Below are 24,699 nucleotides of genomic sequence, written 5' to 3'. Positions count from 1 at the left end.
TATCTTATTCCAGCAACTTACTCTGCGGCCTGGCCCATCAGTCTCTGCATGATCCCGTCTGCCGCGAGCAGTGCGCTTCAAATGGGGAGGGGAGGAATCCGAGGCCATTCCTCTATAGCCTTATTCACGTGCATTCTCTAAGAATTGCACCGAATAAGACAATAAGGCAAGGGGCAAATTATTACTTGCCTTCCGATGACGAATTCATTATACAACGTTTTGTAATCGCGATGGCTCAAGACACGCATGGTAACTCTATCGCACGCTTTGTTTGTCAGAAAATGGCAGCCGAGCTAGGCCTCAAAGCATGTCCGATGAAGCTTGCGCTTTCGCTCAGGGGTAGTGCGACAAACACAAGGAAGAAACCGGTGTCCGTCTGCACTCCAACTTCTCAGACACAGATCTGAAAACCCCAAACAGCTCCCGCAAACTGAGCTCCAAATCCAGAGCCTGTGGAACTGGAGCAGGTGGGGATAACGTCTCGTGGCGAGAAATTGCAAGCCTCGAAAAGCGCTGCTATCTCCCTCGGATCCCTCTAATGTTTAGAAAAACATACATTACATGATACATACAACTTTTTCAACTTTAGACTTCAATCGCATTGCATGCCACGGGCGTAGGTTTGATTTGAAAGTTGGAAGGGACATATTACCAGGTTAAAAATCTAAATGTTTGTTTTAAGAAAATGCGATAAATTCAAACTGGTAATATAGGCAAAATAGCATTATTTCTTAATATAACTTGTTTCAATTCCTATTTCTTTGCCTCACTATTTTACATATGAAACAGATTTTTGTGGTTTAGAACTGACCACTGGCTGCATGATATGGAGGGGCAAAACTTGTTTGATAATGTAGCGATATGCAATTCCATAAACATAAGCTTATGTCAAGTTCAGTTGTTTTCAATTAGATCTACATTGAGAAAATTATATCATGAAGTGACATTATGTAAAATGTATGATTCAGCATTAAACATATTAAAATCTAAACAAATGGTGGGCTAAAATAACAAGAAAAATGTGCAAAGTGACAAAGATATACAAACGATGGGGAGAATGGAGCACTGACACCACTTAAAAAAAATGTTCGACTCTTTCACACATTCCAATGTCGTCATAGGAACACACACCTGCAAGAAGCATATTGTCTACTCCTTACATCTTTTTTAAATTGATTCATTTCAAGGATCAGACCTAAGATACAAATTGAAATACGCCTTTTTTAATAATCCAGAAAATTATATATAAATATATATATATATATATATATATATATATATATATATATATATATATATATATATATATATATATATATATATATAAATCTTCATGCGGTATTCATTAACGACTCTGATTGGTGCATCCTGAACAGCGCTAAGAAAAGTAACAGGTGTCATGTGATGTCATTTATGCGCTGCTTTGACCGAGGTCTGTTGTGTTTTTTTTCTTGGGGACTATTTGGCGGTGTTATTCATTAAAATGTAAAAGTAATTGGGGGTTATAATTATTTTTCAAGCTCCGTTAAATGTTAATCATGTCGTTTTATGTTATGGCAAGGTTTTTTTTTTTTAGTTACCCTGTGTGAGATTAGTGTTCTTTTGAGTTACATGTGATCCTGTTCAAGTGTTGTATAAGTAATGCCCTTCAGTGTTAATATAAAAATTTTTTAGTGTGACTGACCTCCTGACAGGTCGTGATTTCCTGATAAGTGCTTGTGATATAGTCATCCCTATGTGCCAAAAATCTCGAAATTTTAGCCAGGACATAACTCGTTTTTGGAAGGTTGGTAGGGACATGCCTACCTAAATCTTTGCCTATAGAACATGCATACAGTGTACTAATTGCAAAAAAAAAAAAAAAATGATATCCGTTTACAGAAAACCCACCAAATAAAAAAAATATAAAATCCAATAATTCCAAAATAATTCCCTTGTTGTCCTTTGTAAGCATGCAATTGTGGTTCTGTTTGCTATATCTACCTGCAAAATGTCTTATTCCATTCCACTAGATGGCAGCAAGTTCTTGGAAAAATACATTTTAATCAGTCACCTTCAATTACAATGTACAGAGCTGAAATGTAGGTTGCGCTATAATGCAGCTGAGCTTTTTTGGATTGCATGCAGTGATGCATTCGTCAACACTGTTTCATCATATATCTCGGCCTCTGAATGGACTACAATCTCAATCTAGGTGCCGTTGTTATAATATATAACATTTAATTATCAATAGTTTATGACATATTTTGCCAATTATTTGTTTATAATGCTTTTCTGCTGGACTGCAATTTTTTGCAGACATCTGAAATATAACACTGGATTTTTTTTGTGTTAATTTTGAAGAAAACAGCCCAATTTAATAGCTGATTTGGAGTTTTGGTTACTTTGGGTCTTACAGAAGCAGTGATCGGAGCAGACATGAGACGTTTATCTTTGTTGTCTTATAGAGATCATATTTCACTCAAACTGTAGTGTTAGGGCTATAAAATAAACTATACAGTCACATTCCTGAGAATAAGAGCTTTAATTTGATACATGACTTGTCAATGTGAAAAATATGTAACTTATCTATATGTGATTTATCTATGAGTAAAATATGCTATGTGAAAAAAGTTTTTATTCATACACATATTTCAGTATCATCACCTCTAGGTGGTGCTCATTTGCGATGCAAAGTTTTAAGGCTTTATTTTATGTAACATAAATGTAAAAGTGATGGTATTTCTGAGTGTTAAATTGTTCAGATTCTTAGCTTTTAAAATGATACCAGAAATTAGTGACTTATGTATTATGTATTAGTGACTTTCCGTGGACTTTTACAATTTAAGCGTAAACTTATCGTACGTGTTTGGCCATTGAGTTTCAAGGGTTTAGCACTTAAAAAAGCATTAAAATTTTAGTAAAAGTTGTTCAATTGACCTGTGCAACATATTGCAAGTCTTTTGAAGTCATACGATTCATATGACGGTTTTGGTGAGAAACAAATTGCACATTGCAAAATAAGAATTTGCATTGTTTAGCGCTAATAACAATGCTAGCCACTGTGAACAAGCTTTTCTCATTGCTCTCGTGTTACACCAGATTTATGCCTGAAACTTTATGCTAACCAAGCCATGTTCAAAAAGCTAGGAAGAAAGCAAATGCATGTACATAAGTCATACTGAAGGCAGGGGATATTCCAAAAAGCCAGACCTGCTGTATATAGATGGGATTGTTGAGTAATTTTCACAAAATATGCCATTTAATCATGTGGACCAAACTGATTTATGTTTTGCTTTAACCTCAGAAACTCATCAGTGGTATTGCAACACCTGTGTATGGTAAATGCTCTCTTTGTTCTGTGTTGTGCAATTGTTTAGTTAAGATTTCATTTTCACCACCAACTCTTCAGAGGCATCCAACATGACGTGACTCCCATGTGTTTAATTAGAAATCCATTAGAAATCATTCATCTTATAACCTTTAGTATTAGTATTTAGTATATGTATTTTAGTGCAATCACAAATATGTACAGATTGTCCTGCAGCATTTCATAACAGCATTTATCTGCAATTGGTGGATTGGTTTCACATGTGCACTGATTATGCTTACACCATAGTTGTATTCTACATAAAACGTAAAGCTAAACCAATACGTTAAGGGGATATATTTTTTTATTTATCCATTCCTTTGTTGTTCACTCTCATACAGACTTCGAGAGTTTGATTTTAGTCAATTAATAAAGCCTCAAATTATTTTTACCCAATTGCAGTAGTTCAGCATATCACCCAGAAACTTTTGAGAATTATTTCTGAATAATTTGTTGACAGAATTAGCAACTAGCACTTTAATTATGTTTTGAATTTAATAATAATACTGTAGGAATACTGGATATTATTTGGTTTTATCATGTGGTTTCTTTTCACATAAACCATTTCCATATTGTCAATCCACCTGGTTGTATACGTTCTCAATGTAAGAGACTTCACATTTGTGCATTGTGTCACTGAGATGTTGTTTGTGTCTAATGTCTTTGAGACAGATATTTGGAATCACTTCCACAATGTTTTGCTGGGAAAGTATGCACAAGACCTGAATGGTGTCAATGTTGTGAGCGGACCAATATTCGATAACGACTTTGATGGGATCTATGACTCCATGAACAAGGAAACCCCGTAAGTATCCCAAATTATCCAATGCTAATGGAATTTATGAAAGATCTATTAGCTATTTTCACTATATATATTGTTCCAAAATACTGTATAGTGTCTTACTATATACTAAAAGCTTTTATTTATTCATTAAATTAATTTCTGATGGAGAAAAGCATAAGAATTACACTCTTCTTTTTCAGATGCTATTTTGATGTATTAAACATTTTTTCTCCTCTCCTGTCAGGAATGGCGTGCACAACCCTACACATTTCTTCATGATTCTTGCAAATTGTAAGAACTCTTCCTTACCAGTCCTGCAGTGTGACGGCCCTCTGGATGCTCTGTCTTTCATTCTTCCACATCGACCTGATCATCTAGAAACATGTCATGTAAGTAATCAGCTCTTCATCATTTAAAGCACAAGGAGAGCGTAAAAATGCACTTTAAAAATCTGATTTCACTCAGACTACAGCAATAATTTAAAATGTCACGTGAACGCGTTAGTCATCCCGAAATCAGACCAGTCCAGTTTTGCGAAGTCTAACTAACAGACCTAGATAATGCAATTGTAGATTGTTTCCGCCTAGCATGTATAAACACCAATCGGAACTGAAAAGGGTCTTGGCATTTTGCACATGCATGACGAGTATTTTATCCACAAGTCGAACGCAACACAAAGCAGAAATGAAGAAGAACAACAACAACAACAACAACACAGGGTGTGTTTCAACCAGAAGTGAACATCTCTATCTCCTATTCCCTTTGAAGGCTTAACCATCCACTGCGATAGCTTTGGAGGGCTGAAAGATGTGGGGCACAAACATAATGTTTATTCAGATCTCACATTTAAGTCATTTTTAACTACAATGAACCTATCTTACAGTGCCCTTCAGAAGCTGATTTATCTCTTGTGTGAAGGAGGGACACATGGTTAGCATGCTAACATTAGCGCCATGAATATTTGAAGTAAACATTACAAATTATACATTAGCTGTGTCCCAAATGACACTATACACTATGCACTTACTAAATATATTATGCAGTCAGTCATGCAGAGTAGTACATTCCAAGTATTGTATCGTCCCAAATGGAACACTTAAAAAAAAATGTTTCAAGTGTACATGATGTGACAGAGAGATGAAGACTTCAGCTTGACAACACAAAAACCTGTGGTAGTTCGATTTGTAACTGCCCAAGTAAATGTACTCAATGATCATAAGGTTGTGCTGTAGAAGTGTTTGAGAAAGTGTTGGGGTGGGACTATCTGTTTGTACAGATTAGTTAATTTGTTTACTCATCACTGTTTAGTTTAGCTAGTATTTTATACTTAATTTTAGTATTTAGTATTTAATTAATCACGTATTTTATAGTATTTAATTAATCACGTACTGTATCCAAAGTGGATCCAGTATGTGCTAATTTATTCAGTCGTATTAAATAATAGCTTTGACACAAATAAAATCTGTTCATTTAGATGTTACCAAATGAAGCGAATTTTTTATATTACCTGACAAAACATTTTTACAGTGTGCTAACCTGTTCATCCACCCCAGATGACAACATTTAAAGGTGCACTCAGTAACTTTTTGTGTCTCTTTGTGTCTCTTACACTGACCCCTAATGGCTTGGAAGCAGCATCATATAAAATCAATAGTGTTCAGTTTCAGACACCATTGTGGATCCATGATCCATGATTTACTTTTAAACGGAATGACTACTGAGATTAAGCGAGTAGTGTTCGGCTGGTCATGTGATTCAAACATGGCAGCCCCCATGTGCGGATCCTCTCCATGTACAATAAAACATCTTTTGTAAGGTTACTGATATGACTGGAGTCTTCATTTTAATGTGAATGAACATGATTTCCTAGATACATTGCAAAATTACAATTCAACTTTTTTAATGACGAAAGAATTACTGACTGCATCTTTAAGGAGATAGGATCATATAATTGGTTATAATTGGAAAGGAAATAAGTTATTGATATTTTTATGAAATGTTATGATTTATTTCTGCAGAATGGCACTGATTACTCATGGGTCCAGGATTGGCTTCAGCTTCATGTGGCCAGAATCCGAGACATTGAGCTTTTGACGGGCTTGAGCTTTTACCACGATCGGATTTCTGTTGCTGAAACGTTACTCCTCAAGACGATGCTCAAAACATTTTAGAATGTTGTGAAGCCAACGAGGACTTCATTATTATCTTTCTGCGGGCCACGAACAGTACATTCAGAGTGGATCTTTTTCAGATGTCCAACACAACTGAGTGAAACAAAGACATGAGTTCATCCATGGAGTCTCTGATCTTCCCAAATGAATTTGTTTTTAAATATATTTAAGGTTTATGCTTTAATGAATGCATTATTCTCCTTGGAGATCCATCTATAATTGGGGAAATCAAATTGTAATCCAACAGTCTTAGTTAACTGAAATTTGGCATATGCGATGAAAGTTTTTCCTGGTTTTTAGCATACATATGTTAGTGATTTTGCTGAATGCATGTGCAACCACAAACAGCTTTTGTGCAAAAACAAGAGAGCCACATTTTCCACAAGAATAAGTGTTTTTTGTTGTTGTTCTACAACAGAATTCTCTATACTGCATCTGGTGAAATGCCATCATTTCCTGGCTGATTTATTTCTGTATAATAGTGATTTTATAGCAGTACTGTCCTTTACTGGGAGAACTTAAAACAACAGAAGAAAAATTTGTATCAGTTTTTGTACCACATTTTTTTTTTAGATTTAGTGCATTCACTTTCTCAGGTCAGTTTTGATAAATCGGATCATAAACATTCTTAGAAAAGAATTGCACAGACTGTGTAAAGTGCATTTTTGTAAGCTGCAAGCAGGGATAAGCATGCACTCAGAAATTGTAGATATCCCATGTCTAAGAAGGTAGATTTTATATATGTGGTTTATAACTCATGTGGTAAACAATGATTAAATATTAAACCTTTGTGTTGTATGTACCTTGTCTGTGCCGTTTGTTAGGGTTCAGTGACTTTTAGTTGCACTCTCAGCTGCTCAAGTGGGAGTATGAATTATTAAGTACCCCTAAAGGGCAAGTTCACAATTTGTCATATTAGTTTATATAATAAAATATATATTATATCTGATGATCTTGATATAGTCCTCATTTTCAGTTAAAAAAAGTATGTGTGTAGTAAGCATGTGAGTCAAGCATGAAACAAATGTTCTATTTAATAATTTGCAGAGTTGGGGACCGTACTTTTAAAAGCGTACTTACATTGTTTATATATGAGAGCGGCAGAGCACGTCTGGCGATCTATTGTGCGTGCACACGTGCAGCGCACGCACGCACGCACGCACAGTGATTGGTTCGGCAGCCAGAGGGAGAGGGCGAGTATAAAACGTACTTTGAAAAAGTGCACGTTCTGCTACTCTCAACCAGAATAATCACATATGGACAAGTAAACGTGAGAAATGATGTACAGTGTCAAAACACAGAATGTATGATCGTCTTAACTGTATAGAGCACATCAATGTAGACAATTACCAGCTGAGAACAAACGAAGAGTTAATAAAATGGGTAAAGGAGTCAAAACAGCGCCAGGAATTCATCCGTTGTACACACAAACGAAGATATGCTGCAGGACAGCTGACGGGCGGTTCCGAAGCCAGTACCGAACTATAATGGGCAACATAGCTATGATGAGAAGAACCAGGTATGCTTGAGGTCAGTATTACGCAAATGACTTACTTCCTGTTTTTGGTCCGTTTAGACGCCTTTGGTCCAAGTTGCGTTCATATATAAATCGAATCGCACCAGAGTTCATTTGGAAGCGGACCGAGACCCACTTTTGAGGCCGTCTCGGTCCGCTTGTTTGGTGCTCACCAAGTTCGGGTGAGAGCGTTCACACTTGTTCAAATGAACCGCACTAACGGAGCAATTGCACCAAAGTTAATTTTAATCTAGCCAAACATGCCAAGTGTGAACACAACATTAAGGTCCGAAAAAGAGAACATGTACATTAAATTGAAGATGTATGTCACGCTATCATATGGATGGGTGCATCAAATAGTGATAGAATTTAAATTTTTGACTGAACTATCGCTTTAAAATTAGTGCTGCAGTCTGTGCATGCTAAATTACATGCGTCACGTGACATTCTCTTTTGTGTGTCAGACTATTAATTTTATTAAAAAAAATTAAAACATAAATGAAAATGCATTTGATATGGTCAAATTATTTTATTATATCTCTTCTTTGATAAACATGCTTTAAATTTCTTAAAATTAATTTTGTGTATTTTTTCCTTTATTGTGGAGCTTAAATTGTGACATCATGTCAGTTATAAAACTGTAATATTAAGCAGAATATTAGGCACTGAACGCCTTTGTCACCATTCATTTTCATAGCATCTTTTATTTTTCTGTCCATACAATGAAAGTGAAATATGTTACATGTTCTGCACTGTACTCCGGAGACACTTTAATTTAATTTAACTTTTATTTCTTCTGTTGTCATAAATGGGAGTAATGACAATGATGCAATTGTGACATTTGAATGTTTAGATCCCCATTTCCAGAGGAGTAAAGGAGTTTATTCATGCATTCGTTCATTAATTCATTCATTGTTTGTTATTTATTGTTATTTTAAATGTTATTATTGTTTGATCCAACTTGTCTCTTTCCAAACACACAAGCTTGGCAAATTTATATTAATATTGTCTTGTAAGGCTTTTCTGTTTGTTTATGTTGTGCAAATTTCAGTTTTTTACTGTGCCTGCACAACAAATGTTTTCACCCAGAACAGAATGTTAGCTGTGGTCATACAGTGTGTATCAAGAACTTACAGTTTGTATGGAGATTTATATTTTAACTTTTGTTTTGATAGTGCAACAATGAGATTTTCACGGTATGATAACAGTCTCAGAAAATATCACGGTATAACTTAATTACTAATATTAGTGAAAACTGAAGAAAGGAATAAAGACCTTTCTGAGAAGAACATGATGGGCCATAAAACAAACATTCACCTGCTGCTGTCCATTCACCTGCTCCCAGAGTAAAAAAAAAAAAAAAAAGTTTCAAACGTCATTTTACAGCACACATTTGACTCTTTTGCACTGCTTTGTCATTGCACAACTAAATATATTTATTGCACTAATGACGAAATAACCTTCATGCTTTTAAGGCAGCTGATCTTTTTATAATAAATCATCCTCCTCATTTACATTTTCTATTTGAAGCCTTGCCTGTAATAAAATGTGTATAGTACCAAATTAATGTAGCCTATATATATATAGCCTGAATTCAGGTAAAGTGAGATCCTTAAAGGAATATTCTGGGTTCAATACAAGTTAAGCTCAACCGACAGCATTTGTGGCATAATGTTGATTACCACAAAACCTATTTTAGATTTGTCCCTCTTTTTCTTTAAAAAAGATTTTTAAAATGTAGGTTACAGTGAGGCACTTACATTGATGAGCCAAAACATTATGACCACCTGCCTAATATGCTGTAGGTCCTCTGCGTGCCACTAAAAAAAATGCAGACCCACTGAGGCATGGGGTTTAATAATTGTCCATTTAAGTGAGTAAGTGTGAGAAGACCAGAAAAGGCCTCAGTTGCAGATTATTCAAGGAGTTATAACTCAACTGCAACAATTGGATTTTCAACATTCCCTGAGAGACACAGATATTGGGTATTTGTGGAATTTTCAAAAGGAAAAAGATTCAGATGTCAACATAAATAATATGTGTTAAGGATAAAGTCATAATAGAGCTTCAAAACCAACCAACAACAAAACCTAAACCAATTTAAATTTGACAGATTATCAATAGTGTATTAAATGAAGCTTTGAGAAACTTAAAGAATTCATGGGAAGGTAATGATCTATACCTGGAATGCCATGTTCATGAGGTTAGGCAAGCTGGTTTTGAGTGAGGGATGTTTTTCAATGGTGCAAACGCTCCAGGATGGATCTCTTCAATGCGGTTGTGATCCAAATATAACTGCTTCAGTGATGATAAACCATCAAATTATTCATACAGAACGGGATAGATGGTAAAAACATAGAAATGTGATCCTGCACAAAGTTTTTAAACATTTGCATTTTAAACAGTCAGATTTAGAAAGCTTTAAAAAGACTGTTGCTATGTTCATGTATAATTAAGATAGCCACACAGAATCAGCTGCAAATGGTTTAATGTGGTTTAATATAAATGTCCTCTGGGGGGGGGGTCACAATACAAAGTATTTTGCAACTTCCTGGACATTTCTGGGGAATGGCCCTAGCCTCACCCTCCGATCTAACAGGTCCCAGATGTGCTCAATAGGATTGAGATCTGGGCTCTTTGCTGGCCATGGTAGAAACTGACAATCCTGTCTTGCAGGAAATCATGCACAGAACGAGCAGTATGGCTGGTGGTATTGTCATGCTGGAGGGTCATGTCAGGATGAGCCTGCAGGAAGTGTCCCACATGAGAGAGGAGGATGTCTTCCCTGTAATGCACAGTGTTGAGGTTGCCTGCAATGACAACAAGCTCAGTCCGATGATGCTGTAACAAACCGCCCCAGACCAGGACGGACCCTCCACCTCCAAATCGATTCCGCTCCAGAGTACAGGCCTCGGTGTAACACTCATTCCTTCAGCGATAAACGTGAGACAAAACCACGACTCATCGGTGAAGAGCACTTTTTACCAGTCCTGTCTGGTCCAGCGAAGGTGGGTTTGTATAAATAGGTGATGTCTGGTAAGGACCTGCTTTATAACAGGCCTACAAGCCCTCAGTCCAGCCTCTCTCCGCCTGTTGCGGACAGTCTGGGCACTGATGGAGGGATTGTGCATTTCTGGTGTAACTCAGGCAGTTGTAGTTGCCATCCTGTACCTGTCCCTCAGGTGTGATATTCGGATGTACCGATCCTGTGCAGGTGTTGTTACACGTGGTCTGCAATTGCGAGGATGATCAGCTGTCCTTCCTGTCTCCCTGTTGTGCTGTCTTAGGCGTCTCACAGTACGGACATTGCAATTTACTGCCCAGGCCACATCTGCAGTCCTCATGCCTCCATGCAGCATGCCTAAGGCACGTTCATGCAGATGAGCAGGACCCTGGGCATCTATCTTTTGGTGTTTTTCATGACTTTTGTGTCCTAATTTTTTATAACTGTGATTTTTAATTGCCTACCGTCTGTAAGCTGTTCGTGTCTTAACAACAGTTCCACAGGTTTATGTTCATTAATTGTTTATGGTTCATTGAACAAGCATGACATTTTTTTTTTAAACCCTTTACCATAAAGATCCCTTACATATCGGTTCTTAAGACATGGGTTAAACCACTGGAGTCTTATGGATTACTTTTATTATGTTGGCTTTTTATTTTATTTTTGTCTGACCTGCAGGCACAGAGGTAACTACGAATAGCAATATATAACTAAAAGGCTGCAATGAAAAATAATTTTTATTTACAACTGAACATAATAGAAAGGCCTATACTATGACCATACATGTGTAAAATGTGACCTAGGATCTGCCCATTTCTTTATATGTACATTAAGTTCCTTGAAACCATAAATGAACAATAACAGTTAATATTACACCTATTATAAATATGGTTAATATTCTCTAAACAAAACTAACAAATGAGCAATAAAGTTCCCCAAATTATTTTAAAGCTTTTTATTCTCATCTTAGTTAAAAATGCAGTTTGCAGAGTTTTTAATTCTTGCATTTTGACCTCTGATCCCATTTAACCCTGTACAAATGAACACTGGAGTAACACATTTCACAGCACCTGAAACTTTTTGTACATGAATGGGGAAAGACAGAGAACTTATTTACTTATTATTATTATTATTATTATTATTATATCTTGCACTAATAGAGTTCTCACATGTTTATCCACAGAGCTCATTTCCACTAAATGCAAAACAGTCACAAAGAACATCTTATAGCGGAAAATGTACAGATAAAAATAAATAAAACAAATGAAAAAGACGGCAAAATTGGAAGTGTTGAGAGTTTGATGCAATTATGCATTAGATAAAATTGTTAAAAACATTATTTTGTCATTGGGCTACTACCCACTTTTACATGTAAGATTTCTTGTTTACATATAAGCACTGTAGTGGTGTTCTTGGGGGTCCCAGAAAGCTGAGCAAAACCAAAGTCTTCTAGCAAGTCAGTCCACTGTCGGCCATCTTTGGAATGCTCTCGGGAGGCCATTTCCAGTCATGCCAGTGCAGCTCCTATCTACTTGAATGGGAAAAGGCCAAAATCTCAAGATTACGATCAAAGAACATTTTTCAAACCAGCAATAAAATCTGACAATTCTGGAATCATAAGTTGTGATTCTTTACCAGAAATCTTCTAAAAATGCAATTTTCCCGGCTTGTATAACTAATGCACATGCGTATTCCAAAGTTTATTGACAGGTGATGTCTGTATCTAAAAGGTGACTGGCTCTTTTAACTGAAAGGCGGGACTTCCTTTCTACATCCGTTGACTATTGGGCCTCAGAGCTCCTTGGTTGAGTGTTCCAATTTCTCCCATTCATTTTAATAGAAGTGCTCCATCTCTGCTTTATAATCTCGCTGTTTTGTGGTCACACGTGGTGACACTCTTTTGGAGCGGTTCTCGTTCAGTGCATTTTCAACGTTCCGTCAAAATAAAAGCTCTAGGTGAAGGTGAAGTAAATACTACAGGAATATATTACTATTGTACCACATCAATTCGCAAAATAATAATTAATTATCATTTTATAATAGTAAACTTGTCTGAACAATAATATACAATATTCATCTGGGTTTTACTTATAAGTATGTGAAGTTATAGTTTTTGCACACCCTGTTCATTTACAAAACAAATAAACAATACAAAAATCAAAAAATGTATGTAGCCTATTGATTTTTCTTTTATTTCTGTATTGTTGCTTATATTTAAAATATTATAACTTAAATCCCATTCTTGTGTTCATTTAGTGGCAAAACTGTGGAAAACATGCATTCAGTTATCTTTATCAAAATTTTTATTTCAGTAAACATTTTGAATGTACTTGGCTACAGTAGCTGTTAGAAATTATTTTAAAATTATAATATAACATCACTTTTATGAAATTTCCCCTGGTTATGTGCTGAAAGGTGTCTGTTGCTTGGGGCCTCGGAAATCATAACTCCACCCCTGTATATAGAAACCGATATAGAAACGCATGACAAAATATTACTTGCCTCTGACACAACACCTGTTTAAGTGGTTTCCTCAAATCCTCACAAGTTAAATAATCCAAAAACTTAAACTTTTGAGGTGCACCACGATATGCTGTCCATGAATACCTCTAGACTCTTCTGTTTATGGGCTCTTTGGATAGCAATTTTAAAAAGAAAGGGAGAGACTATGACATTCAGCACCTGTCAGGGGGTCCAGGGCAGCACTTATCCTGACTGTATGGAGCAAACATTGCACAAATAACCGTTTGAAATAGGATTATGCAATTGTTTAATTAAAACCTGCCAAAAGATGCTAAATATAGCCCATGTTACAATGTTAATGTTACAAGTGTCCAGTTACTGTGGGAACACTATTACAAAGGACCTTAAAATGGATGTTTATTATCCTTCCGTCCTTCTTTTTGGACTGTTCTTAATTGCATACTACTTTATGCTATTTTTGCAGTATGTAGAGCCTACTGTGCACAGTATGTGAATTTTCTGCGTGTACAGTGTACCTGGACAATACCGTTCAAATGTTTGGAATTAGTAAGACATGTCTGTTTTTGAAAGAATTGCATCCTTCTGTTCACCAAGGATGTAATATAGTGATAATATACATTATTAATATGTAATATAATAGTAATCTAAGTAACTGTAACTTATTTATTTAAAATTCAATTATTACCTGTGATGGCAAAGCCCCATTTTCAGCAGTCATTACTCCATTACTAGTTATTTCTAGTAGAGGACAAACAGAAGGTTTTAGGAATTAAGCATGTATACTGTATAAAAAAAATAGTAATTTGTAACATTATAAATGCCTTTATAAAATTCTTTATATAAGTAATTATATAAAGCATTCTTTTAGTGTTTTGTTTTTCAGCACAATAACAAAGTACAAAAAACCCAAAACATAATATTTCTGAATTGAATGGATTTTTTGGGAAGAACAAATCAGCAAGTTTTAAGCACTAAATCTGTTTATAAACTACAACGCACTGTGCACGGCATGACGGAAGCACAGCAGGTAACACAAACTGCCGCAGGTGTCCTCTCTTCTCAAGTTTCTTCAAGACTTTCTGTTATACAAGAACTGTAATCCTGGGATTTTCTGCATACTGTATATCATTTTATTCTGGAAAGGTGTGGTTCATTCAGGTACGAGGGAACCGTCTGAACATGTTTAATCACTGATCAAACTTCACTTGGTGAATAGAAGTATTTTCGACAGCACTATGAATGTTAAAAGGCATGTGTTCAGTAAAGACAGGAAAGATTATAATTGTTTGTGTGTTATAGCTTAAGCACATTGGGCCTCATTCATGAAACACGTCAATTGTAGGATTCATGAAAGCGTTTGTATTTTCAAAACGTTAGCAGTACGAACTAAATTTACACCTGCTCCCGACTATGTTTAAATTGTGCATAATCAGGGTTGGGGAGTAACGGAATACATGTAACAGGATTACGTATTTAAAATACAAAATATAAGTAACTGTATTCCACTACAGTTACAATTTAAATCATTGGTAATTAGAATACAGTTACATTCAAAAATAATTTTAATTACTGAAGAGATTACTTTGCATTTTATTGTCATGTTTCATTTAATATTTAGTCCTTTCAGATGGAAAACAGTTATACATATAAATGATCCGATCCAAAGTGCATTTGAACAGCGGTGAAACACTTTCTTATGATGTGTCACATTCATACCAGCAGACAGAGAAGTAAGTTTGAAGTAAGTTTGGAGCAGAAGAAATAGAAATAAACCTTGTGTAAATTGTCAGCTTTATGCTAAATACTTTTTCTAGCCATTTTACATGCACATGTTACCAGACACACTCATCGTTTTTTTTTATTAAGAACATTCACGTTGGATCATAATTTCTTTGTTTCCAGTAAGACCTTTGATATTAGGGCAAAAATCATATTCTTGATAATAATGTTTGTATTGTTTTCCTGTTAAAATATCTAAAATTCCTTAAAACAAGTTCAGTTTGATTTATCTTGTTTTAGAAACAACACTGCAGAAGATATTTAGTTTTTTCAGAGAATGTATTTTTAACATGTGTATTTTGTCTTACTGTACTGGCAGAGTTTATAGTCAAAACAACTGAAAAAATCTACCAGTGCTGAAGAAGTAATCCAAAGTATTTAGAATACGTTACTGACCTTGAGTAATCTAATGAAATACGTTACAAATAACATTTTACAGCATGTAATCTGTAATCTGTAGTGGAATTCATTTAAGAAGTAACCCTCACAACCCTGTGCATAATACATCCAAACGTGTTTTCACAGTAAAATTAAATAAGCATTGAAAAAATTAATTAATAATTAAAAGTGATATTAATATTAAAAAAAAAAAAAAATTTGTAGAAAAAAAAAAAAAGAGAAAAAAGGTTTGTTTTATTTTTAAACCATAGCCTATACTTATTTAGAAATGTTTCTTTGCTGCTTTTATTTTGTCAAAGAATATATTTTCCTCTGGTTGTCATTTTTACAGCAGAAGTGCTTGATATGGGGTTCAGGAAAGACGCAGTTTGCATTTTGATTTTTTCAAGAAAAAATGTATGCCCTCTATCGTGACGGGTTGGACAGTTTTTTTTTTTGTTTGTTTTGTTTTTTGAAAAGAGGTCTATAGATTAGGTTTCATGATTTGGTATAAGCATCTGTAAATTGCATTCAGTTGATGATGTGTGGTCAATACTTATGCTGTTAAACCTACAAATAAACACATCACGGGCAGGTGCGTACACAATACAATGGGGGGAGAAACAAATTGTACTCTCCTGTCATACCACTTATATTGCAATGACAGTAAGACGTTACTTTCTTTAACATGCTATTGTTATTGCTAAATCAAAATTTTACAATGTGAATGCACATTCATAAAAACTATTTCATTACTGTTCAACATAGCGAGTCTGGTGCCTTCCTTAAATGGCGTTTTTATGGGCGCGAAATTTGTAAATGAACGTGCACATGCCCCCTATTTATGAATGTTTGGAATTCACTAACATGCACACATTTTTCTAACAAATCTGGTGAGCACGAAGCATTTGTGAATCCTACGGAAAGTTTTCAGGAAGGTACGTTTTACTGGTAAATTATCCAGAATTTACTCATATATTTTACACAAGTTTCATAAATGAAGCCCATTGTGTTTGTCTATACTTGTGACTTTGATGAAGATGAGATTGCATTTTATGACCAATTAATGCAGAATTAAGCTTCTAATGAGCTTTATTACCAAGTGTGCTCTAGTACACAAGGAATTAAAACATTTTTTGGTGATAGGAGAAACAAGTTCACACAGAACATTAAAGTGAGACCCAGAATATTAAACAAGGTAAAGTATAGATAGACATACCCAATAATAGGACAGATAACATAGAATGGCATATGTACTACATGTGCAAGTCGTAATATATGTGCAAGCTCGGGGTATGTACAGTTATTGAATTAAATATGAGTGAATTTATAGTACATATGTACATAAGATATTTATTTACAAGACGTTGCATTTCATTATGTAGTGTCTACCATCAAACTTTAAGGCAGCCGCAGTAACATTTAAAAAGTTCAAAAAACCGCAACCAGTGAAATCTCAGGTATCCTGTCATGTTTTTAACGCCTGTTGCATGCATCGCGTGGCATTTGCCTCACCCTGTCTTGGCAATGCGTACTCATGCCATTCGGTGTTTTGTTATCTTATGAGAGCAAGTGGCTTTGTTTTGTTTCAGTATCGCCACCTGTCTCTCTGTCTTTATACCCCGCATAATTGTTTGTCCAATATTAGTGTATTAGTCACACCTGCCCTGTCTTGTTAACCTCTTGATTTCCCTCCCTATTTTAGTCCTCGTGTTTGCTGTCCAGTGTCAGTTCGTCTTGTTTCCAGTCATGTTTTCCAGTCAGTCCTGTGTATTTGTTTGTTCATTCTTGTCAGTCGGTCTAGTTTCCTGTCCTGTTCATCCCTACCCGGTCTGGTTGGTCCAGTTCCCCGATGCCTTCTGCCCCCAGCCCTGGATTATATTTCCTTATAAACTACCCCGAAGGGAGAAAACTGTCTATTGTTTCCTCCTTGTGGGAGTTCCCCGTCTGTCGCTCACTTCAACGTTGTGTCGAAGAAGCGACCACTAGGGGTCTCTCTTGAGCGCAGAATATGCCTCTGATCTATGAAAAAAGGCCAATGAGAAGTTGGCAGATAGTATTTGCATACCCCGCCCCCGGACATACGGGTATAAAGGCGAGGAATACTATGAGTTCATTTAGAAATTTTCTTTGGAGCTGATGGTCGTGTATGCAGTCAGCTGCGAGTTATACACCGGTTCCTGTTCCTTTGACGCTGCCTGCTGTTGGATCTGCTGTGGAGTGGTGGTCTAAAGCACATAAATGTTAATCTGGTAATCAGAAGGTTGCTGGTTCGATCCCCACAGCCACCATCATTGTCCTTGAGCAAGGCCTTTAACTCCAGGATGCTCCGGGGGGATTGTCCCTGTAATAATTGCACTGTAAGTCGCTTTGGATAAAAGCATCTGCACAATACATAAATGTAAACGTAAATCTACGGCGCATTACAGCGGCTTTCTCCTTCTCTGCACGGTTGTGCAGTTTGCCACTGGGCTCTTCGACAGCACAGTTAAAAGAGGTATTTTCTCTAAAAGAGCAAATACACAGCTGGCGTTGAACATCCTTTTCAGGACGCGTCCTTTTAAAGATCTGTTTCCGCCTCTGTGTAGTTTCTGGATGCGGTTGATTTCTCCCCACCTCTGACGGTCATAAAAGCTGCCTTGCATGCCTGGGCTGCGATTACACGCAGGCAGCGTTTTATGAATGGTCTATGTTCTCAGTGTGAGAACATAGCCGTGGCAGCATTGCGGTCGCAGCTTTATTTTGTCATGAGAGAGAGCCACTTCAGCCCCCCACATCTCGCCTCCTTCCTACGGGATTGAGGCAGGTACCGCGGGCGATGGAGGCAATTTGGGGCTAATGACGGGCTGCGTTCGGCGGGTAAATCCCCTCGAACCACTTGCCTCCCCGGCACGCTTGCTTGCTTCCGTCCAAGCTCGGGATGAGTGCGGCCATCTTCGCGGCTGGCCTGCTGGTCCCTTGAGCTCCCGGAATTGGATGACGACAACGCCGCTGCACTGGAAAATCCCGTCCCCCCCCTTATGGCTACTTGATTGGTTCCATGGGCATGTGCGCTGCTCCCAGCCGCTGCTCCCTGCCTCTTCTCAAAAGTCGCAGAGGCAGCTCTTGCCCCTGCGGCATCCGGCATCCGCATACTCCATTACCTCAATGATTGGCTCATCCTGGCCCGCTCGCGAGAAACACTATGCGCGAACAGAGACCAGGTGGTCGGCCACCTCAGCCGCTTGGGGCTTCAGGTCAACTGCGAAAAGAGCAAGCTCACCCCAGTTCAGAGCATCTCTTTTCTCGGCATGGAATTAGACTCCATCTCAGTCTGGACAGACCTTTTGATTTTTATGGGCAGGAGTACCCTTACAGCAGGTGTCCTGATGTGTCCTGGTCATGACCGACGCTTCCAGATTGGGTTGGGGTGCCGTGTGCAATGGGGCCCTTCCACCCTAAAGGTGTATGTCTCCGCCATCATGGCCCAACACGATGCAGTAGACGGCAAGTCTCTGGGTAAGCACGACTTAAATATCAGGTTCCTAAGAGGCGCCTGGAGGTTAAATCCCTCCCGGCCAAGCCTGTTCCCCTCCTGGGATCTCTCAGTGGTCCTCACGGGCCTCCAGAGATCTCCCTTCGAGCCGCTAGAATCAGCTTGAGTCAGGGCCCTCTTTCTTAAAACGGCCCTGCTGATCACGCTCGCCTCCATCAAGAGGGTCGGGGACCTGCAAGCATTCTCTGTCAGCGACACTTGCCTGGAGTTCGGTCCGGCAGACATATGTGATCCTAAGGCCGCGGCCGGGCTACGTGCCCAAGGTTCCTACCACACCCTTTAGAGACCAGGTAGTGAACCTGCAAGCACTGCCCCGGGAGGAGGCAGACCCAGCCCTTTCGTTGCTGTGTCCGGTACGTGCTTTGCATACCTATTTGGACCGCTCGCGGAGCTCTAGACATTCTGAGCAGCTCTTTGTCTGCTTCGGGGGACAGCGGAAAGGGGACTCTGTCTCCAAACAGAGGCTCGCCCACTGGGTCGTTGATGCCATTTCATTGGCTTATCACGTCCAGGCCATGCCCACCCCCCCTTGCGGGTCCGAGCGCACTCAACCAGAAGCGTTGTGTCCTCGTGGGCACTGGCCAGGGTTGGGCAACACCTAATACATTCGCGAGATTTTACAATCTCTGGGTTGAGTCAGTATCGTCCCGTGTTCTCTCAAGTCCGAGCCCGTAGAACTCTGTAACACGCTGACGAACTGGTCAGGTGAATCGCTTGCACCTAGCGCCCTTTCCCTTAGCTGAGGTAAAACCATGTGCCTGTTTCTCCCAAGAGATCACATCTCTCAGATCCCTGGATGATTCCTCCCTAGCCCTTGTGGGTCCGCAGTTCAGTGGAGGAACTCGCCGACCCAATCCACTGTGAGTACTTAATCTACCCTGTACTGGGATAGGTGCTCCACAGGTCAAGGACTCCTACGCGGACTCCTTCTGTGTGTATTATTCACGGTACGGTCCTCTTACAAAAGTGGACCCGCGTTTTCCTTAGGCAGTCCCTGGCTGCCCTCTGGTCGCCGTGTTGTAGCAACTCCCCCCTCCTTGAGGCTGGATCTACCACCGCGCCACTTTCCACGTCACCTAAAAACCCATGTGACATTCTTACCTCCCCTTCCGGGCAGGTGTGGTCTCTGCAGGGTCTTTTCCCCCTGAAAGAATAGGAAATTGGGTAAGACCCCCTTCCCTTGATGCATGTAAGGGCCCCAGCCGTAGTTGCTCTATGCGAGAAACATAGAGAGAAAAGAGGCCCAGCCAGGCTTGGCCCGTTCCCAGGTTGGCAAGCTTCACCTTGTTCCCCTTGTTAGGGTAACCAGAAGGATTCTGATGACTTTATGGGGCATTGGGGAAGGGTATGTGCAGTCTGATACAGCTGGTCACGTTTGCACGTGAGAATACCTGACCGCTTCTGTATCAGCAGTTTACGTACACGGCTCAGCGCATGGTACAATTTAATTGTGTCCCCTAGTGTCGCTTCAGTGACACAACGTCGAAGTGAGCGACAGACGGGAACGTTTGATGTTGGATTTTTTTGTGTTTTATTTTGAATTAAATAAACCTTTATTTTTCACTCTGCGTTTGGTTCCTGAGCCTCTCTATTCCTGACAAGTGGATTGTGCTAGTGTGGTTTTATTGTGTTGACTTTGTGTTGACAGCTATTAAAAACATATGATGATGACAATGATATTGGAATTTGTTTGGTAGATAAAATTCACAAAATGTACACTTTCGAACCAGGTGTTTAAAACCAGGATGCAAAACCACTGCTAGAGAAAACGCACATTTTAATATATATAATTGGAGTTTTGACTCAAAACCTTATTGTTGATGAGGTATAACCCTTGTGACCCATGTGGTAACAAACCTCAGTCTAGCAGCGTTGGTGAGAATAAAATTCTAACCTGCTTTTTTAAGCATTGCCTCCCTGATCACTGCAACAGAGCTCATTCTGTACACTACATGCAAATTAAAAGTAGTTTGAACAAGGTTTTTCACTATCAGGTTTTCTATCTCTGCACGTCACTGATTCTTAATGATGTTGCACACAGCAGTATTAAAATGTTTCAACATAAGATTCTGCTGGTTCATTTTTAGATTCTCAGTCCTGTGTCATAATCATCTACACACAGGAAGGAAGTGGATTGTGACGTAGAGTTCTCTCTCTTTGAATAGAGTTGAGATTTTAACTCTCTGAGCTCTCACTTGAAACTGGCAGAAAGGTAAGTGTCTCTACATGCAGTATTTCTGAATGACACATTGTATGTTTTTCCTCTTAGTAGTCTTGGAAAAGTTGAATGTGTAAATTGAAAAGAAAAGATTAACAACACGGTGTGTGTGGTTATGAATGAACATGCAACTGGGAATATCTGTTTTTAGAGTTAATATTGTGTTATTTCTTTGAGCTCAGCACCAGTGAATATACTGTAGGACATGTTGGCAGAGAAATACTAAAAGTAATTGTTAACCAGTTGGGTACATAAGTCGGAGACCACTAATGAAAATGCATCTATTGCATTTAATGCATTTATTATTATTTTATTATTAATTTATTTTTTATATTAATATATACAGTATATAAACAGCATATATATATATATATATATATATATATATATATATATATATATATATATATATATATGACAAACTGTATTATCAGAATGACAAATTGAGGAAAAATTTGAATTGAACATAATTTTTACATTCAAGTATTTGGTATGTGCCCCTTTTGCTTTAATGACAACATAGAATGGTCCTTCAACGTTAAGAGTATTGTTTCATAGTGTATTTGAACCAGTTCGTAACATTCTAGGAACATTCTCTTTACGTGCTATTTTTTTTGTTCCCAGACATTGCATGGAGGTTTTTGTGACAACCTAAAAAGAACTAACCTTCCCAGAACATTGTAGAGTTGATATTGTGTTTAACTTAAATTATTCATTAATCAATGGATCAGAACACGACAATGAAATGTAGATTTATCACTGAAGTACAGCAGCGTTGCAGATAGGATATCGGAATATAGAGGTTAGGAAAACGTTAGGTGAAAGTTCTCCAAACCTACAAGGAATGTTCTATTTTTTTGTAAAGGAATAAAAAACAAAAGAGACAGAGCTAACCAAAAGAGAATGTTAAAATATTAATTCTGGGAAATGTTCTGTTAGCTGGGATGCACTCGAGCTGTCATGGACAAAACCTGATTACGCTTGTTATCCCAGCAATCTAAGAATGGTCCAAAGAGCATCGTGAATGCTTCAATAAGCAAGGAATCTGACTTTTTGTACCAAGTTATCATGGACAATGCCACACATATTTCTTGTTAACTTTATGTCCTAACGTTTGATTGCTTTGCATTTTTCAAAATATTAAAACTTTGTTTATATCCAGTTTTAAATTAGATTTTGAATCCCAGATTTTCAATGTGAGCTCAGACTTTTTACATACTCCATTCCTGGGTTTAAATATTCTCTGCACAAGTAACAATAGTCAGTACATTTGCTAGAGTGAGTCAGATTTGAGTGATCTGATGCATGTAGCCCCAGTAAAAGAATTGGATCTGACACTGTTAACATGCATTTTTTTTAGCTTGGAATGAATCTAACACATGCATGTCTCAAAGATTTCTCAAACAGGCCCTCCAACTAAAACATTTGAATCTCTTCAGTATAAACCTCTGGTTTGTCATCGCTTCTCACAACTATATCAAACAGACATGTGGCATTTGTTATGTAAGCTTTAACTGGAAATGCATCTTGTGCAGCAAAAGTCCCTCACAGTTGTCAGGGCCAGACATTGTGGGTTCCCACATAACCCAATTGGTGCATGACAGCGCAGTACACTAGAAAACATTGCAGTGACTTCATGTAAATGATCTCATAAACAACGTGGGAACTTACTGCAAACTCTTCCTACACTCCTCTGGATTCAATCAGGCCTACTGACACACTTTACCCAATAGTTTTGCAGATGGACAGGTTGACATAATTTCAAAATAAGACATTTCTGAGAGATGTCTTAATTAGAATTATTACTTATTTATTTTTTCTTTCTTGTGAACACTGTACAGTTCTTATGCAACTTGGGTTCTATATATATTGAAGCTCGTATTATAACATATGCATTGAGCTTAAAGAGATAATAAAGAGGTTAGTGGTTAACTATATTGCTAGTGTGTTTAAAGCGAAAGTTCACCCAAAAAATTAAAATTCAGATTTTATGTACTCACCCTCATATTATACTTTCATGTTCATCTTTCTTCTTCTGTGGAACAAAAAAGGAGATATTTGGCACATTGACACCTCCGTTTTTTACTTCCATTGTACGTAAAAAAAAAATTTAAAAAAAAGATCCAATTAAGGTGAATGGTGACTGAGGCTAAAATGCGGACACAATCATGATGGTAACTTTTGATCTCCATGGAGAAAGCGAGTAAATGATGACCGCAGATTCATTTTTGGGTGATTTAAGGGTAAACAAAACACAATTACATCTTGTATTACAAAATGTAACAATTTTTCATAAATAACAGAATCTAAGGAGAGTGGGATCTTCCAAACTGAAGAGGAAATGAAATTAGAAAAGGAAAACTGGGAAAGCAGGCAACATGAATCCTACATTATGGATCTGGGGTTGTTCCAGGCTCTGGAGAGAGAAAGAGTCCTGGAGGTTCTTCAGAGAGACAAAGCGCTTCGAACAATTGAAGCTGGAAGAATTAGGTACCAAAATGTTTTAAAACAAACCCATTGAGTTGTAAAGATCATTTGCTACCTTATTTAGCTGTTATAGGCTAAATACTTCAATTAGCTTCCCATTGGGTCTCTCCCTGTGACGTGCAATGGAGTAGACACCTTTTGAAGCTCTAAATCTAACTTACATTCAATTCTTCATATACATTGATCATTTTATCACAGTGATATAGATAATGATAAAGTCGAACAAAGCCAATAAATCTGATGGGGGGCAATGCAAACTATAACAACGGTGCTAAATTCCTTCCCATTGACAATTGTTTTTAGGAGGCTGAGGACAGAATTGCAAGAGACCTGTCGCCTGGGTGCCAAGACATTAACGCGTCTGTATGGTCAGAGATCATGTGCACGATGTCAGCGACGTTTAGGAAAGTTTTGGGACTGTGGGTTTGTGTGCTGTGGATGTAGTCACCGCATCTGTAACCAGTGTCGGGTCGTCAGGTCTGCACGGGACTGGAATTGCACAATGTGTCATGCGTACAGGTAAAGACAAGCCTATGTGATTAGATTATATTCTTGCAATTTAATTTATGAATGATTTGAGATATGTGCTTTTGTACTTTTTTTGGTCTTTCAAAATGAAATAAAATAACAAAAAACTGCTGTTTCTTTTGCAGGGAATTTAAGATCAAATCTGGGGAATGGTTTCTGGAACAGCAAGCAAAGAAATTTTCATATGGTAAAGGTTTGTTTGCTCTAATCATCAAATGATGTTTAGGATCAGTTCTTATGGACACATAGTTATTGTGTTGCATATATTTACACATAAACATTACTCATCTGCACTATAGCCTAAATATAAATATTCCAGATCGTTTTTAACACTACATCCAACTGTGGACATTGGTTCCGCACCGTGAAAATGAGTTTCTTTGATATTAATTGAAAATGTTTGCTCTACTCAAATACTTTGTGTAGAAAAACCTGAATTGAGTTAACCTAAATGTTATCCGTTCTA

General features: G+C 37.7%; 2 protein-coding genes across 4 annotated transcripts in view; both read left to right on the top strand.

Moving 5' to 3' along the window:
• Positions 1 to 7,227, top strand: part of LOC127621751 (ectonucleotide pyrophosphatase/phosphodiesterase family member 1-like) — a 66,825-nt gene extending 59,598 nt beyond the window's left edge. Inside the window, exons 23-25 of the mRNA XM_052095468.1 lie at positions 4,022 to 4,154; positions 4,378 to 4,522; positions 6,152 to 7,227. Coding sequence (XP_051951428.1) covers positions 4,022 to 4,154; positions 4,378 to 4,522; positions 6,152 to 6,304 — 431 coding nt within the window. The 3' untranslated portion in view covers positions 6,305 to 7,227. The remainder of the gene's footprint in view (positions 1 to 4,021; positions 4,155 to 4,377; positions 4,523 to 6,151) is intronic.
• Positions 7,228 to 7,422: 195 nt separating this feature from the next.
• Positions 7,423 to 24,699, top strand: part of LOC127621813 (synaptotagmin-like protein 3) — a 33,591-nt gene continuing 16,314 nt past the window's right edge. For 2 of the 3 annotated variants that reach the window (XM_052095556.1, XM_052095554.1), the window contains exons 1-4: positions 7,423 to 7,834; positions 23,522 to 23,708; positions 24,009 to 24,224; positions 24,359 to 24,420. In XM_052095556.1, coding sequence (XP_051951516.1) covers positions 23,560 to 23,708; positions 24,009 to 24,224; positions 24,359 to 24,420 — 427 coding nt within the window. In that variant the 5' untranslated portion in view covers positions 7,423 to 7,834; positions 23,522 to 23,559. Of the gene's footprint in view, positions 7,835 to 21,087; positions 21,213 to 23,521; positions 23,709 to 24,008; positions 24,225 to 24,358; positions 24,421 to 24,699 lie in introns of all 3 variants that reach the window. The other variant, XM_052095555.1, reaches the window with a different exon arrangement.

Source organism: Xyrauchen texanus, chromosome 28 (assembly GCF_025860055.1).
Source record: "Xyrauchen texanus isolate HMW12.3.18 chromosome 28, RBS_HiC_50CHRs, whole genome shotgun sequence".
NCBI classification, from domain to species: Eukaryota; Metazoa; Chordata; class Actinopteri; order Cypriniformes; family Catostomidae; genus Xyrauchen; species Xyrauchen texanus.
This window is presented reverse-complemented; position numbering and strand designations above follow the sequence as displayed.